Here is a 17582-nt window from a genome sequence, read left to right on the forward strand (position 1 = left end):
CAGACATGTCGAATGCTTTTGTCTACACGCTTCTTTCATTGTACTCGTTTTGTCATCTCTTAGCTGTGGTACTTCCTACGCAAGACGACGAGGAGCCCCCGTGGTTCATGGGGTGCGTTCACGGCGGCGGCAGACTTTGTGCACCCGAAGGAGCGCGTGACCTTGACCCGGTAACCTGCTGTGTGCGCTGCCTGGATGAGGGGTGAGCTTAAACGGATGTTGAAGTTGATGCATTTCAGCTAAACCTGAGCTTGTTAAAATCAAGAGGAAAATCCACTACATTATTTGTATTTTTATAATTTTGTTGTTGTTGTAAATATGGCCTTTTTGCCTATTTTTTTTTTGTTTGCCTCATGGTAACAGCAGAATTGTGCCACTAAGAGTCCTATATTAGAGTTATCCTATATATGGAAACACATTTTAATATTCCTCCTATATGTGTACAATTGTGCATGTGTGTAAAAAAAAAAAAAAATCAAAAACCATGCCAGTTAAAAAAGTAAAAAAATGGCATAAAATTTCATTTTCTTGCATTGCTTCTTCTTTTTATGACAAACATCAGAAAATAAGCTCGAGGTTGTTACAGTTTTTTTATTTAAAGGCATTTTTTTAAGTAACGCAAACGCCTTAAAAAAACATCATGGTTTATGGGCTCATAGACATCATGTTGGAAATGTGTTGCCTATTTATTGTTTGCTGTATTATAATTGATACTTCCTCTCTTAAAGTGTCAACCAGATATAGTCATGAGCACTCCGTTTTTGTAGTGAATTTAGATGAGCTTGTTTAATTTGTATTGCATTTTAATATTTGCTGTTAAAGGTACCCAGTTGCAGCTTTGACCTCAGAGGCTTGTTACTGTGGCAACTGTCAACATGGTTTGGTGGCCAGTGAGTGTTTGAACACATCCTACAGTGGAGAGATGAAGGATGTCCCAGGTGAGAGAAAAAAGACAAAGGTGAGGCAGACTTCTGACTTCTTCAGTTTCAGGTTCTAACAAGGGCTTCTGTTTCAGATCCTGATGCACGAGTGAAGGAGAAAAAACCCCATGTGTCTTGGTAATTAAACCAACTGAATTCAGTTTGAGTAAATGTTTCAAAGTTATATGTGTGTGAATCTGGCATGTCGGAACAGAGCCTGAAACTTTTGTTTGTTTGAGGGTTTTTTTTTCTCTTTTCTTTTCTTTTCTTTTCTTTTCTTTTCTAGTGCCCTCTCCCTGCCGGTTGGATGTGGAGAGAAGAGTGTGGCTTTCTACAGAACTGAAGGACCATTTCTGCGCAGCGTCCGGCTCTCCGTCTCTCCAGACAGAGTGCAGGCTGGGAAGACTTTTGTTGTGGAAGTTTCTGGAAAACTCGCAGGACGCCCCAACCAGCCCACAGGTCAGACTGTACTTACTTTTACACGGATGGGAACATGACTATCTGAACTTCTGCATGTGATATTCATTATTTATGATACTGCAAACAGCTTTTTGTTTTTAATAAATCAATTTATTACTTGAGATGTGAACTAAATATGAGTTTAAAGACAGTACTTTGTGTGTTTTTTTCTGCCACATTGTAATTGCTTTTTCTGCTGTACATTCAGCATTTTGATTATGGTAACTTTAATTAAAAAAAAAAAAATCAAGTAAAGAGGTCTGTGAGCCTTTTATTGAATAATTCTAATAAAATATGATAAAGCAAGTCATCGATCATATTGTTATTTCTTTAACATATATATAACATTACTATTGCACAAGAATCCTCCAACTGTAGACAAAACATATATGAAGACTTATTTTTGGAATATTTGTATGTAAGCTTTAAGAGTTTCTTTTTTATAAACAAAAAAATGCACTTGCTGAATTAAAAAACAAATCAAGCAAAAAAAAAAGGGATAGGTCTGCATGTCTTCATTTTAACTAAAGAAAAGCTGCACAAAGGTAACACACTGCTTATTTTTTTCTCAACAACTGCTAACATATTATTTAATGTGATTAAAAATAACGAGTAGTCATTTATTTGTTTTAATATTTTTCAAGATGCGTTCAGTTCATTATTTTAGATGGGGTAACACAACAAGAACTGCTCGACATCAGCTGCAAAAAGAAAGAAAGAATTATTTCTGAGATAATATTAAATCTGTTATGTGTTTGACAACATTTCCTGTGCTGGGTTGAGAGTTTTCAAATGGAAGAAAAATATTCACACATGGAGAAAATAAATTTCATGAGACTTGATCCGTGTTTACTGAATTTCAAAACGGTTGTAGATTAAATTAATGTTTTTTAAATCACTGCATAAAAATGATTTCTTGTGTGTCTGTGTGTGGGTTTTTTTTCTTCCAGGGATTCCGGGAGTGGGAGGGACGGAGCTTTCTTTTGTCAACATTGAGTTTGAGAATCCGACCCCTAAAGGTCAAAGTCCACGCCATGTCAGAGTGTTTGATGACGGCTCCTTTTCTTGGTCAGCTGATTGGATTTTTGAAACTCCAGGAAAATATAAACTCAGTAGGTCAAAGGGAGAAAACAGTTTGTGTTATAGATAATAACCGTTTGACTAATAATGAAAGAAATAGCAGGTTGGATTATTCTGTAGTAACACTCTGTCTCCCTTCTTCTTCTACTCTTTATCCCGTTTAGACATCAGTGTCTCCAACCCGCTCTCCTCTCTCTCCTCCACCCTCCACCTCTCTGTCATGCAGCCCTCTCCACTCAGCTTAGTGATCTCACTACTACACGGACCCATGGGTGTCCCCTCTCTACAGACACACTCAAAAAATGGGACCGTGGAGGCAGCATATCAGGGCGACCCTGTCACACTGCAGGCACACCTGGTTGATGGTTTACCGGCAGAGTTTATTTGGTGTTTTATTCCGGAGGACAAAGAGGAAAACATGAGGTGTATAAAGACAGCTTCCAGCTCAGACTGTGTGAACAGCACTGTGGTGAGTATAGCACTGTTAGGTCATAAAGAAAAATCTCAAAATTAAAATTATTCAGCATTTAATGCTGAAATTCTCTTTTCTGTATCTCATGACCGAGCTAAATGAAGACACTTCACACGAATGTTTCACCAACAAGAGCTCATCTTTTACTTTTTAAAAGGACTTTTAAGCAATTCAGGGATGTTGAGGTCAACCTGATTATTTGGACAGGCACGTTTATGAATGCTTGATTACTATGAATATCAAAGAGATTAGCACCCTTTTAATATCATGGCCTCAAATATGGAGAAAATAATCAGGGCTGTTTGAAAATGAAAAATGCACGATGAAGATAATGTTCTATCACATTTATGATGTATTATGCAGACTGTATGTTGAATTAAGATTAGTCTGAATTTTTATTGCTGATCAGTGGCGCTGATCGCCTAGCGGTTAGGTCGCGCCCCATGTACGGAGGCTACAGTCCTCCAGTTAAGTGGGCGGCCCGGGTCCAAGTCTGATGTCTTGACCTCTCTCCTGATTTCCTACACTGTCCTATCAAATAAAGTCAAAAAGCTCCAAAGTAATATCTTAAAAAAATAAAAAATAAAAAATAAAATAAAGGATGATCTTAAAAAGAAAACTCTGGGAGATTTTTGCTGTAACAGACCCAAACTCTGGTCTAATAGCAGGAGCAGATCTCAAAAATAAGATATGTGATACATATTAGCTCCGTTTGACTTACATTAAATTAAATAAGCATTTTTTATAAATGCTAGCAACCTGACTTTATCCAATCACTTACTGACAACAGGCAACTATTTAGTGAATAAATTACAAATATCTTCACAGCTTCCGTCTTCATGAATGAGAGAGGTACACAAGCAAACCTAGATGTACACATTTCTTTGATTGCCTTAACAAAACACTAAAATGGGCCACACCCTAGTTATTTTTTGAAGGAACAGATCTATTGGTATGCTGGTTTATAGAGAGATGCACCAATCAGTTAGTGTGCAAACCTTGCATCCTCTTGGGACTGATGTGGTTAAAGAGAGAAATGCTGTTATATTGCCGAGGAAAGTTGAATTTGGATCTCCTCAAGAGAGATTATTTTTTCATAAATCATTTTGAAGGAAAATTTGAGGAAATGGTAAGAATTGATGAGGTCTCTGTAAGCGTGCTGTTTGCTGTTCTTTGGTGGTGATTCTATCATTTGTTGATTTTAGTCAACACAAGAAGGAGTTTAAAAATAATGTCAAGGGTTATAGACAGTACTCGTTAAATAGCAGTAATATTTCATATCAATCAACTTTGTATCTTCCATAGCAGTGCGTTGTCATGTTTTTATTCTGATGAATTGATATATCTAATACTAATATCTCCAGCTCTGGACCTTTGAGACAGAGGGAGTTCATGTGGTGTCAGCGAACGCCTCCAGTCCCATTGGATGGACACAGGAGACCGTACATGTCGTGAGTGCTCTGCTATAATTCAATGAACATGTCCTCCTTGTGTTTATAAATGATTAAAGACAAGGCTTGTATGTATGTCTCTTATTGTTAACTAATCCCATGGAAAGGCCAAAACCATGAGAATATGTTTTTCAGTTCAGTCCAGCCCACTGGATCCTGTTGTAGACATGGATCTTTTAAATATAGTTTTGTTTTAAAATAGGCCTTATTACTTTGTTGAAAAAGAAAAAAAAAACTGGAGTACTTTAAAGTGTGCTGATTGCTGATATTTTGTCAGGAACACAGACATTCAATCGGTTATTTTATATTGAAAATGTCAGAAACGTGGAAATTTTTTCTCATTAAACAAACTGAGCAACATCCAACGTGTAGCTGCAATTGCAGCCTTTGTTTCACTTTTTTTCTAAGTACAGGGCCTTGTTTTTTCTTTTTGCCTGTGCCTCGATTATTTCTTTAAATTGCTGGGCACTGTAGATTTTAGTATGTATTCCTCAAACAGAAGTTAATGTAGCGAATGTGGACTTTTTTCTGCAGTGGATTAATACACATAGGTAGAGGGCTCAGTTCAGTTCAGACAGAAGGATTGTGTATGGGATTTTGTTCAAATTAAAATAGAAATACCTTGTGGGGCTGTTTGACAGAAGAAGAATACGTTTTTTGCAGCAGCAGGGGAATCAAGTAACTGTTGTTTTAGGTCTTTTTGTAGGATGTGTCAACATTACAAACATCATTACAAATACAAGTATTACCAGGCTTATGTTTGTGTATTCATCTGCATGTATAACATTTGGTGTGTGTGTGTGTGTGTGTGTGTGTACGTACTTGTAGGTGGTCGTGTGTCCCGCTGCCTCTGACCTCAGAGGGAATGTATCGGCGAATCAGCCGACTTCAGGAGAGGGCCTTTATGTGGGCGTGGCTTACAAGAACAAAAGCATAACGGTCCGTGTTGAGGGGAGCAGGAAGTCGTCACTACCAGTTAGAGTTAATCCAACATGGCAACCACCCGCCAGTCAGAGTCCTGCTCCCAGCCCGGCTCATAATGGTGAGGAAGCATTTAAAACTAACACTCACTGAGAAGGGCTATACATCTGAAAGTTACTTTAACATGTTGAAAAAGGAGTTTGGCTTTATTTTCCGTGTTAACTTGAAGCACTTGTCGTAGAGTTTTATCTTTGATCAATTTCTAATAATTTTCATTTTTGATAATGACAAACTTCTTAAATAAAAACTTTTTTGCATGCAGATATAGTTCATTCAGGGCCTCGTGCCGTGAGATTTTTCTAAAGCCTATCAATAGAAAGTTATTCAACACAGTTTAAGATAACGGAAGCCAAAATGTGTATCTTACCTCTCTATTATGAATTAATAATGACTTTTGTATTAATATAATGACGATACGATGTCTGTGTTTTTCCTTACAGTCCAGATATATGTAGAAAATCAAGCCTATCCAACAAATGCAGATATAACTCTCCTGGCAGTGGCTCAAGTACCAGACCCTGTGGAGTTCCTCTGGGACTTTGGAGACTCGAGATCAGTCAGAACCACCTCAAGGACTGTCGCTAAAAGATATCAAAAACCTGGACGGTATGAGACACAGATAAAGTATTTAAAACACTATTTGGATTGTTCCTTAATTTCATAAAATAACTTCAAAAGCAGCAATAAATGGAGACAAAGTATATATAATTATTATTATATTATTATAATTAGAAAATATTATATTTGCTAGTAATAAGAGTATTATGTATTTTCTTACACCTCCCATTTGAATCCCCCTCTCTACAATATAGGTATGATGTTATTGTAGTCATGACTAGCAGCCAGACCTCTGTTACCTCCGACGTGTTCTCGCTGGTCATCCAGAGAGCGGTAAGGCTCAACAGGCTGCTCCACCCAGCTTCTGTCCTGCAGAACCAAACAGTTACGTTGGGTTGTCGGGTCAACGCTGGGTCTGATCCCACCTTCCTGTGGAGCTTTGGAGACGGATCATCCAAGACGGGGCAGAGCACAGAACAGCACGTCTACCACAGGTGAGTTCACCATCAATACAGATTTAAAATGAGCTTTGTTGTAGATTTAGGTACTTGTAATGTATATGTATGTAAAGGTTGGTCAATATGTCACCAGAAAAAAATAAATATTTAAGTTACTTGGATTGTTAGCAAAGACCCCTGGGAAATGTAACTTTGAAGCTCCTGTGAGGAACTTTCTGTTTTGTCTATTTTTGCACACCCTGTGGATTTAAAAAACAAACTCCTCACAGGAGCTTTAAAATGCAAACATTTTGTCTCATTGAATACCCTGATCACAAATTAAAGTGTGTGTTGTTTTTTTTTTACATTTTTGCATTGTACTGAAATGTTGAATACATTTATTTAAATCTACTGAGGGAATAGTGCCAGTTTAATAAATGTAATGTAAAGAAATGTAACTCATATGTGTTTCTGTCTTTAAAGCTCCTGTGAGTGTTTTTTTTTTTAATGTTTATGAAACTGACTGAAATGAATAGTGAGGCCTCTTTATGAGCTACAAAATCAAATAAGGCCTTTAGAAATAACATTGATTAGATCCATATTGCTGATTTTAATAACTGAAACCACTGCAGCACTCCACCAAAACTTTATTTTATTGTATTTTTTTTACATTGTCCTAGGCTAAGATTCTAAATATGTTTGCATTCACAAGAAAGCAGGAAGAAACTTTCTGTTTAACAACAATACTTACAAATACAGGATAAAATCAGCAAAGATATAAGATGTTCTGATTGGTCCACAGGGGGCACCAAGTCAACACAAACTGAAAGTCCCTCACAGGAGCTTTGAATAAATATGATCACTTCATATATCATTTTTTTAAACCTTCTATTAAGATTGGTACTGACCTTGAAATTTCAATAATGTTGGATTATTTGTTATGGAGCAACTTCACACTGAAGTGTTACAAAGAGGTACTTTTCACATCGTCTTCATTTTGCTTAAAACTTTAATTAGCATTTTTGCCTGTCTGTATTTTTACTCTCTGCAGGACAGGAGAGTTCACAGTGAACGTCACTGTGTCTAATCTGGTCAGCTCTGCCTCTTTAAGTAGTCACATCTTCGTTGTGGACCGGCCTTGTCAGCCCCCCCCTGTTAAAAACATGGGGCCTCTCAAACTACAGGTACCTTGTTCCATCAAGTATAACTGAAAATATATGTTAGATTCCCACCGTCACCTTATTTGTCTTCTCTCATCTTTTCTTTTCTCTTCAAGGTTCCAAGATACGAGGCAATCCGTCTTGGGGTGACCTATGAGACTGAAGTGGACTGTGACATTTCAGGCGGCCTTCACTACACGTGGACATTGTTTGACTCTGCAGGACGCATCTTGTCTTTGCGTCTTGTGGACACAAACAGACAGAGCCTTATTCTGCCAAGACATCTCCTGCATTATGACACCTACACTGCTGTAGCCAGGGTGAGACGACACAAAAATATCATAGACCTTTAAACTGGGACCTGGAACTCTTTAAAATATGAATGTCCTAGTTGTGTATTTACAGACATTAGTTGTCATTACCCTGCAGGTTCAAGTCATTGGCGGTGTGGTGTACAGTAACTACAGTGTGAGAGTGCAGGTGATACCAAGCCCTCCTGTAGCCTTCATCCAGGGTGGCACAAACATCTACATTAACAACAGACACACTGAGGTGGTAACCCTGGACGGGCAGAGATCTTCTGACCCAGACTTCCCCATGAACCCCATCAGGTACAGGAACACTTCAATTCAATTCAATTCAAAACACTTTATTTGTCCCCGGGGGGCAATTCAAAGGCACACAGAGCAGTAAATTAACAAAAGCTCAAGTAGACGAAACATTTTAACCTAAATATAAAGTGTCAATTTAAATACAACTTAAAGCTTAAACTTAACTTAGAAATACAAAATATAAAAGAGTAGATATGAGTGGACAGTGATCGGACTATGTAAACAGATGTAACCATAACTATGTGCAGTAAACGAGAAATAAATATATATATATACAGAGCTATGTGCAAGTAGGCAAATACTAAATGATAAGTTAATAAGGTGCATGGTGAATCATTTTTAATGGATCTTGTGCTTATTTTCAACAAATATGAAACATTTTACTCAAATGTCCATTCACTCCTCTGATTTTTTTTCTTCACAGCTTCAGCTGGAAATGTAGACCCGTCAGCTCCATCGGCGGCTCCTGTTTCCACCAAGACGTTCCCACTTCATCCCCCGTGCTCTCATTTCCGGCTAGTTTCCTAAAAAAAAACTTTGACCAGTTTCAGTTCACGCTCACCGTCCACAGCGGTGAGCGCTCAGCTTCATCAGAGAGCTTTGTCACAGTAACACCCGGTGTGATCAGGTAAGAGCTACTAAATCTTAAGATTGTCTGGGTGTGCATTAGGAAGTAAATTAACATTTTAAACGCTCCATGACCAGATATTTCAAACAGCTTTCTTTTTCAACATATTTACTGAAAAACAAAGATTAAATGCGGTACTTTGAGTTGAATTATATTTCTGTCTAAGATTGGGCGGGACAAGATATCAGTCGTGCTGACTCCTTTAATAAAATTTCTAAAATCCTATGTGCCAATAGTCAATATTTTAATTAAAAAATACAGCGCTCTAAACACGTTTCCCTTGCAATTGGAATCAGCATGTCACTATTTCATGACTGTACATGGTGGCACTTGTGACATGGCTTAGAGAAACATGAAGGTAAGAAGTTGAAGAAGAAGTTAAAAGGGGAATGAAAGAAGACCACAGCAGGATATTGTCAGACTTCGTTTAAAAAGAAGTTAAAGCATGAAGCATGATACTGACACCAAATTGCAGTGAATAAATACATTAATCCTACACTTGACCTTTTTAGTGATCCTTGTTTCATAAGCAGGTGCAGTTGAATGATGAGCGGCAATATACTTCTATTTTGGGTCACACCAAATTGTATCAAGGCGTGTCTTGTCGTATTGTATTATACCGTGAGTTACCCTTACTCTTAATGTATATATGAATGTTTCCAATCTAGGAAGGTGTCAATTTACTGCCTCCAGTGCCAAGAAGATCAGCTGAACTGGGATCAGTCATTCTCTGTCAGCGCCGAGTGTGAGGGCTGTGATATGTCCTCAGAATCAGTGCAGTACAGCTGGAGTCTGTTCTTAGTCAAAGCATCCTCTAAGCCGGTCATAGAAGGTAAAAAAAAGATATATGCACCTGGGACTACATTTATTTCCATCTAATAATTTGCAAGTAAAATCTATGAACTGAATTCCTCCTCTTGTGTTCCTGCTCTAGTCCCATTTTGTTACACATTGGATCTCAGTGCTCCGTCAACAATCTTGGAGGGTTCTGCAACTTCCCCTCAGTCTCCTGCGACTTCCACCCTGCCTCCACCTGTTAAAGATGCTCTACAGGTCACAATGGCTGTCAATGTATCTAAAACAAGAGCCAGAAAGAGAAATCGGAACCTGGCTGACAGCTCAGTATTATTGAATGATAACAGAAAGAAAACAAGTAAGCAATAAAACAGCAGGGCTGGTACTTCATACGCCATGTGAAACAGATGAATGGGATTGTTTTTTGCACTGAAATTAAAAAAAAAAAAAAAACAGCCTACCACTAAACTTCTCCTTTCTTCCTCACACAGGTTTGACAAAAACTGAGCTTCTCTCCTCTGTAGTCAACCTAGAAACAGCAGGCTCGGGTAAGCTTGGGAAGCTGTGTGATTGTCAATGGTGCTGCTACCGTTTGCTGTTTAAAGTGGAGGTGGTGTAATTTGTCAACTGTAGTGAAGAAGACTTTTAACACATACATGCTTACGATTAAAAAAAAAAAAAAAAAAAAAGCCTAAAAGCATTTTCAGCATGCACATCATTATGGGAAATCAACAAGAAGTAATGATGTGCAAGGTTAAAGTTACAGTCAAAAGGACAGTTTATGAATAATTTAACAGCTTTTCCTCTTTATGTCCAGGAGAGGAGCCCTTTTATCGCCCTCAGGGGGAGTTTGACCCTCCAGAGCCTTTGTACTCCTCCACTGAATACCAGACTCTTGCCCTTGACAACAGCAGCGTCCTATATCCAGACCACTTTGGACTGAGTGACGTTATCAGTGAAATGCAAATAGATTCGGACTCCTCTGCTGACTGGGAGCTTTCTTTTCCTGTCTTGGAGAGTGATGACTTGGAAGGCCAAATAGGTGAGACGAAACTGGTCCCTCTGCTCTGGCAGTCCCGGAAATGTGGTCTTTGCATGACACATTGAAAGGCCAGCACACCTCCATGTGGTATTTCATAAGTCATTCTGGGTAATTAGACCAAAGCCAGCCAAGAAACTCTATTAAGCAATAAAAGCAATAAGGGTGTGGCTTTTCCCAGGCTAACAACTGCAACAAAGCTAACAAGCGCTGAAGGAGCTGTCAATCAAGGACAATCAGTACATGGCCATGATCCTGAGAAGATTTCTAATTAGGGCACAATTGAAAACACCTGTACAGGCGTGCTTTAAGTGTGTTTAGGGTCTTTAAACCAGCTTTTATTGATGATTTGTCCACTTGGGGGCTTTGCTGTACTCAGTGTTGTGTTCTTTAATGTAATGTTTGTGCCTGATGAATTTCGGTCTCTATCTATCTATCTATCTATCTTAGCTAACAGTGCGCCTCTAGTAGATAGGGGGCAGCATTAGCTTCATTTTGAGTCGTTCCTCCTGTCACCTGATGAAGTCACTGACTTTTCTAATCTCAACCAACTCCTGTTGTTAATATTTTGCAGTTTCCTAAGTCTGCTAAATTTGCTAAATTGTTAAGCCAGTTGCTTTGTCTATTGGCCGTTTGATGCCGCTAGCATGAAGTAACATGAGAGCTTTTTGTTCTGGAAGAAAGCTGCCTGCTGTGTCTAAAAAATAAAGCTACATGTTAGCTTGATAGCTAAAGTGAAGCAAAATGATTTAATTATACGTATTACATTAAACATTAGTCATATTATCCACTGTTTGATATTCATAGAAGTCAAAGTGGAGATTGTTTTCTAACCTGCAAATGCCCAAGAGAAAACTTTCAGAAACAGCAACCAAAAACCACCCAGTTATAACACATGATCATAGCACATGTAACATCTGGTGCAGTTATTCAGAATGTAACTACAACATATTAACACAGCTGATCCTTTTACAGATTCAGATTATGACCTTCTCTTCAGGATCCCAGAGGAAGGAGAGCCAGGGATTTCAGCAGGTCGACCTACAGGTACAGTAACCTTCATGTCTTTGTTTGCACAGAATCTCTTCAGTGTGAGGTCGTGTTTTGACCCATGTTTGTGTTTTGACCCATGTTTGTGTTTTGACCCATGTTTGTGTTTTGACCCATGTTTGTGTGTATCAGGTGCAGCTGGTGAGACCTTCAGTCTAGGAGATGATTCAGTGTTCGATCCAGCATTGCATGAAGATGAAGGAAATAATCTGGTCGATGACAGGCCGCTGGTCGCAGTCCACGAACCAACCTTACTGGATCTACCTCGAGATGCAGTGGACAGGAGTGTTTTTGAGTCCTACACTTACACAGGTTCATAATTTACTAAATACAATGAGACACATTTTCTTCCTTCTTTACCTCTCCCAACCCTGCAAAATGAGTTTCTCTTTCCATTTCCAGGAATTTCCTCTCCTCTGCTCAGCTTCAGGCCGTTCAGCCTGAGACCTGGCAGCAGATACATGTTGGAGGTCACTGCCAGTAAGTCTTTCATCATGCATTAGAGACAGTCTTGAGGACTTTTCCTTCACACATAAGAAGCTTATATTACTGACTTTTACTGAAGTTATTTTAATGTGGAAAGCAATCATCATGGAAATCTTGATTTTTTTTTCTTCTCTACATTTGCTAGAGTTATGTTTGTAAATGTTTCTCACCAAAATGTAGAAATTCGAATTGTCTGGTAATATTGATGCAGAATAGATTGGACGGATAACTGGATGCTAATCTGATTGTTGCATGTTGTACTCAGAGTCTCATGACAGTTATCTGGGCCGGACTCAGCTGTTCCTAAAAACCAACCCTGCTCCAAAAGGCATGACGTGTCAGGTGCAGCCAATCAGAGGAATAGAGTTCTTTACACACTTCAGCATCTTCTGCACCTCGGGGAGAGAGGTATCTTCTGTCTCATACAGCTAAAAAAATATATATGAAGATTAAAGGGAGCAAGCTCTGAAAATCACAACTTATTCCACCTTGAATGTTGGACCAAATTACTTTTATCAACTTTCTTTAGGAAACATTTGCAAGTATTCTTCTGGTATAGGAAAAGGGCACATTTCCTCTTATTTGATGGAAGAGTTGGTTATATCTTTGTACACTCTTAAGGATAACTACCGGTATGTTTTCTTTGCTACATTACTTGGAGAGTTTAAGTTTTTATAAACTTCAATACTTGCTCTAAAATGTGATTTTTTTTTTTGTAAGCCAGTTAATTTCTCTCTGCCATATTTTCACAGAAACACACACCCTGCACTGTACAAACATACACATTTGTTTTGACGATAAAGAGAATTTTACACTTTGCAAATGAGCACATTGTGTGTGTTCTGTGAGTGTAATATTTACCCTCTACACCATTGGCTGTATGTTTACCCTCACATGTTTTTATTTGTTGTGTCTGCTAAAGGATTTAGTGTACGAGTACAGCTTCAGTGTAGGAGACAGACCTCCCAGGAGGCTGTATGTGGGCAGAGACTTCCAGTACTACTTCAGCCTTCCTGCTGGTGACCCTGATGATGGCTATAAAGGTGAATACATACACATACACAGAGAGGTATCACAAGGACGCATCAAGATGACAACTAGTCATAGCAGAAATTTCCTTTGATTACCATGCTGAAAGTTCTTTCGTTCCTGCAGTAACTATTTACACCGTGATCAGAAGCAGCATCGGTGGGGCGGCTACTAAACCCTGTCCTGTAGGCGTCCAAGTCCAGCCAAGATTCTTCAGAGACAACTCTTCCTCTTTTCATCTTGATCCTGATCTGGAGCTGTAAGAATCACCATGGCCTCACATCATATCAGGATTATAGTCATGTATATGTTGCAGCTTTTTGTCAGAGGTTTACTCCATATAACACTGTTCAATGTCAGTTTGCAGAAAATGATGGATAATTGCAGACCGTTGCATACTTTGGGTGCTAGCTACAAAAGTAAATTTAGACACTAGATTTATGAAAGACTGTTTATGGAGTTTGTAAAACTTTGTAGCTCATCAATATTCATTTTAATTACCCAATACAAATCTAAGAGGATATTTTGTTGTTGCTAAAAGAAAAAAAGGACATTCATCCACGCTTCATACATCCTTCATTTGTCAACTCTTGTGTTGGAATCATGTGTAAAGTTCTGCATTTTAACGAGTTATTGTCTTCATATTTTAGAGTACACGGTTGTGCAATCAGTGTCTCTTTCGCTTTAGTTCAGAGGCAGGTCTCAGGAACTTATCAGCTTTGATGCAGCTTGGGAACAGTTTAGAGATTCGCAACTACGTCAGTCTCCTCACCGGCATCCTGAACAGACTCAGCCGGGACACTGAGGCAAACACACACATGCAGAGACGCACACGCAATGTGCTTATCTGCACATTGTGTGAGCTAGAGAGCAGCGAAGAGGTACACGCCCACACACACACACACACACACACACATACACACACACACACACACACACACACACACAGGCACACACACAGACACACAGTCTTTATTACAATGAATCCCTTGAGTTATTTTGATACTCTGATCCTGCCGCTCAGAGTTACATTGAACATTTGTTCCATTTTGTACAGCATTTTCATAACATGAATTTCAATCCTAGGCATCGATGGTAGACAGCATCTGCATTCTTAAAAGTCTTCTGCATGTGACACATCAGGTAAGTGAAATGTCGTCTCTTTTAGTGGACTTTCACTGATGTAGAAACACAGATGAAAAGTGTTTCTCATTCTTGCTTTGTTCTGTTAAGGTCTCATTGGCAAGTGCAAGGAGAGTGACGGCTCATGTTCGGGACATCTCGGAGCGGTTATCGCAGTCCAGAGCTCCAGGCGGGTACCATCTGAACCAAGAGACACTCAACACCCTGGTGACCCTGCTCTCATACAGCCTGCAAGCTGCTGTTAACAGTAACGACCTCTCATCAGAAAAGGTCAACAGTGGTGACACTAAACAGGCTTTCGGATCAGACCCGCGTGATAAATACATTAGAAATGGCCTGTCTGGTGGCTGCATACCCGGCTCATCCCCTGGTGTTTACATAGAAACACTTGGATCCATTTCAACAAAGCAGATGATGCAAGTTGTAGATGAGATTCTGCAGACTGCTACAGACCTGGTGCTGGTAAGAAAAAAAGGACCATTCCCCTCTGCATTCCTACTCATCATACCTACATGTTTTCATATGTATTCCTCCTTTTATCTCCATTATTCACTATTCTTTTCTAGAGGAACATCTTGTTTAACGAGGCCGAGGAGGTCGGAGTCAGCTCCACTTTTCTCGACTTACACGCCAGACACCAAAACCAAACCTCCACAGTGGTCAGCATTGGTTCAAGCACCTTCTACCTGCCACCCTCCCTCATCCAGCTCCTGTTTGGTCATAGTAGAGAGACTCAGAGGCCATGCGTGCTCAGCTTGCTGACCAAGTTCAGCCACAGCCCTTACACCTGGGCTCACCACCCTGGAAAGGTTAGACTGCTGTGACATGACTCTGAATTAAACATCGAAGGCACTGCTCTAATTTTCCTTTGCTGATTTTCAGCTGAGTGGACCAGTGATGGAGCTGAGCCTATACACGTGCAGCACAAAGAGAAAGATTCCTGTTCACTCCCTTATTCAGCCGATAATCATCGAGTTGCAGCCACCACAGAGGAACGTATGTCACCTTTTCTGTTTATCTCCGTTTTCAGGATTAGCACCATATCACTACAGTAGAGCACATTGTTTGTCAAATGATGTTGTGATGAAAATCCTTTTTTGCAGAAGAGCTCTATTAAGGAGCACAGTCTCCTGCACAGCCAAATCAACTACCACAGCTTCAGGATTACCCAGGAGCACTTGCAGCAGGCCATCCAGCTTAGTGTGGTGTTCAGGCCATCGCTTGACAAGGCATTTCCCATCATGTTGCTCTTCAGGTAGACGTTGTGGGTTTGCACATTACAGTCACCATCGTGTACTATGTAGAACATTATAACAAGGTGATATACCCTCAATGAGTTTTGGTGTAAAAGGCGAAAATGTGACACATAAACAACCAAAGAGTCCTTGTTGTTGTTGTTGTTGCAGAATGCTTGAGAGGCCGACTCCCAGCATGCACCATCTGCTCAAGATTCACCACTGGGAGAGCAACACCACGCGTATCACTCTGCCCACATCCTACCTGAGTGGTAAGACTGAAGAAAAAGTGATTAAAAAAAAAGCATGCAGCTATTGTCTGAGACTACTCAACAGGAAAACAAAAAGTACAAAACACAATGATACAATTAAACATGTTCCATGAATGTAATACTGATCAGGTAACAAAATACTTAAAATGACTTAGCAATAATAAGCAAACTGTTAAAAAGGTGTTGAGTATGTTTAAGTGAAAGGACACAGATTGGATTAAGTTGGGGTCGTTTTTCATCTTCATCTTTGTTACCCATATGTATAATAAGCCTCTTGTTACCATTAGAAACGTCTCGTGCTCTGTGATGCTAATATCATGAACATTTCTAGCTGCAGGGGTAGGCTACCTGGCCCTGCTGAATGCAGATTTTGAGAAAGCAGCCAGACACAAGTACATGAGTGAGCAGGTCAGTTACAGTTTCACTGTGGAGAGCAGCCTGTGTTTGTCCTTGGACCACCACAGGAGGGCCTGGACACAACACGGCTGCCAGACACAGCAAGTGGACACCACTGCTGCGGTCAACTGCAGGTAAGGAGAACATCTTCACAGAGGGGAACACAAGTGTGAGAAATAAGCGTGTATTTAGTTAAGCTTGACATTGTCGAGCGTTGTCTTCCTTGTTGCCATTGATCTCAGTTGTCAGCAGTTGAGGCCAGTGACTGTGATGCAGCAGCAGATCCAGAGCAGCCATGACACAGCCGGAGTGGACTCGTTTATAAGGTGACCTCAACCTCATTAGACTTGAATGATGTATTTAACACAGGAAAACAAACACTCTCTGTTACTTTAACTCTTGAAGCAATCATACCTTGTCTTAATGTTGGTTTAGTAAGACACAATAATCATACTTATAATATTATGATGAGTGTAAAGATGTAAGGAATGCTAACCGCTCAAACTGTTGAATTTTTCTGCTGCCATGAACTGACAGAGAAAAAATACATTTGCCTCTCTGGAAATCATTCTGTGCGCTATAGTCTGCAGTTTGAAGTCTCCTTTGTAATGAGAATGAAATGTTGAGAGTCTATAGCATCCTCCTCTCTCTCTTCCCTGTCTCCTCAGTGTGTCCACTAATCTGACAGTGCTGTGTGTGCTGGTGCTGTGTGTGTGCCTGTACATCCCTGGATTGGTGGTGTGTGCGCGGGCTGATGTCGTCTCTGAGGTGAACCAAAGAGTCCACTTTCTGTCTGACAACTCGCCTCGTGACCCGTGTCTTTACGCTGTTACAGTCCACACCGGTCCTTGCTCTGTCGCCTATATGAGTGCAAAGGTACCGTTTATTTTGAATCCTTTAAACACACACATTCAAAACTAACAAAATGTGTGTCTTCAAACTAAATGATTGTCTCATCTTACTTCCCATGTCTTGTCCATGTAACAAACAAAGACAGAGTAATATTGATAATAATATAATTGATATAATATATAATAATTTATTATATTGATTGATATTGATTATTGATTAATTGTGTGTGTGTGTGTGTGTCTTGGGACAGGTGTGTGTGTGTGTGTGTGTGTGTGTGTGTCTTGGGACAGGTGTGTGTGCGCGTGTGTGCGTGTGTGTGTGTGTGTGTGTGTGTGTGTGTGTATGTATCATGACCACACATCCTATAACTATCTGCAACAGAAGTTGATTTATCTTAGCTTCTTTTCTGTCGGTGCTGCGGTATCTTGGAGTTAGTTGATGTGCTATTTGATTTTAGTCATCTAGTAGATCAACTTCTCCGTCAATTTGAACAGTTCCACTCAGAAACGGGTACAGTCCAGCAGTGTT

The 17582-nt window shown here is 39.7% G+C and overlaps 1 protein-coding gene across 1 annotated transcript in view; it reads left to right on the top strand.

Moving 5' to 3' along the window:
• LOC132994638 (polycystin-1-like protein 1) overlaps positions 1-17582 on the top strand; it is a 28621-nt gene that overhangs the window by 1195 nt on the left and 9844 nt on the right. Inside the window, exons 2-30 of the mRNA XM_061065125.1 lie at positions 64-170; positions 823-938; positions 1149-1379; positions 5804-5969; positions 6176-6415; positions 7410-7542; positions 7635-7838; positions 7948-8129; positions 8554-8757; positions 9426-9589; positions 9692-9910; positions 10044-10100; positions 10370-10625; positions 11592-11638; positions 11774-11953; positions 12044-12121; positions 12393-12535; positions 13050-13170; positions 13283-13415; positions 13845-14037; positions 14243-14299; positions 14390-14761; positions 14866-15108; positions 15182-15295; positions 15406-15554; positions 15706-15806; positions 16138-16336; positions 16445-16528; positions 16871-17078. Coding sequence (XP_060921108.1) covers positions 64-170; positions 823-938; positions 1149-1379; positions 5804-5969; positions 6176-6415; positions 7410-7542; positions 7635-7838; positions 7948-8129; positions 8554-8757; positions 9426-9589; positions 9692-9910; positions 10044-10100; positions 10370-10625; positions 11592-11638; positions 11774-11953; positions 12044-12121; positions 12393-12535; positions 13050-13170; positions 13283-13415; positions 13845-14037; positions 14243-14299; positions 14390-14761; positions 14866-15108; positions 15182-15295; positions 15406-15554; positions 15706-15806; positions 16138-16336; positions 16445-16528; positions 16871-17078 — 4701 coding nt within the window. The remainder of the gene's footprint in view (positions 1-63; positions 171-822; positions 939-1148; positions 1380-5803; positions 5970-6175; positions 6416-7409; positions 7543-7634; positions 7839-7947; positions 8130-8553; positions 8758-9425; positions 9590-9691; positions 9911-10043; positions 10101-10369; positions 10626-11591; positions 11639-11773; positions 11954-12043; positions 12122-12392; positions 12536-13049; positions 13171-13282; positions 13416-13844; positions 14038-14242; positions 14300-14389; positions 14762-14865; positions 15109-15181; positions 15296-15405; positions 15555-15705; positions 15807-16137; positions 16337-16444; positions 16529-16870; positions 17079-17582) is intronic.

Source organism: Labrus mixtus, chromosome 19 (genome assembly GCF_963584025.1).
Source record: "Labrus mixtus chromosome 19, fLabMix1.1, whole genome shotgun sequence".
Taxonomy (NCBI): Eukaryota; Metazoa; Chordata; class Actinopteri; order Labriformes; family Labridae; genus Labrus; species Labrus mixtus.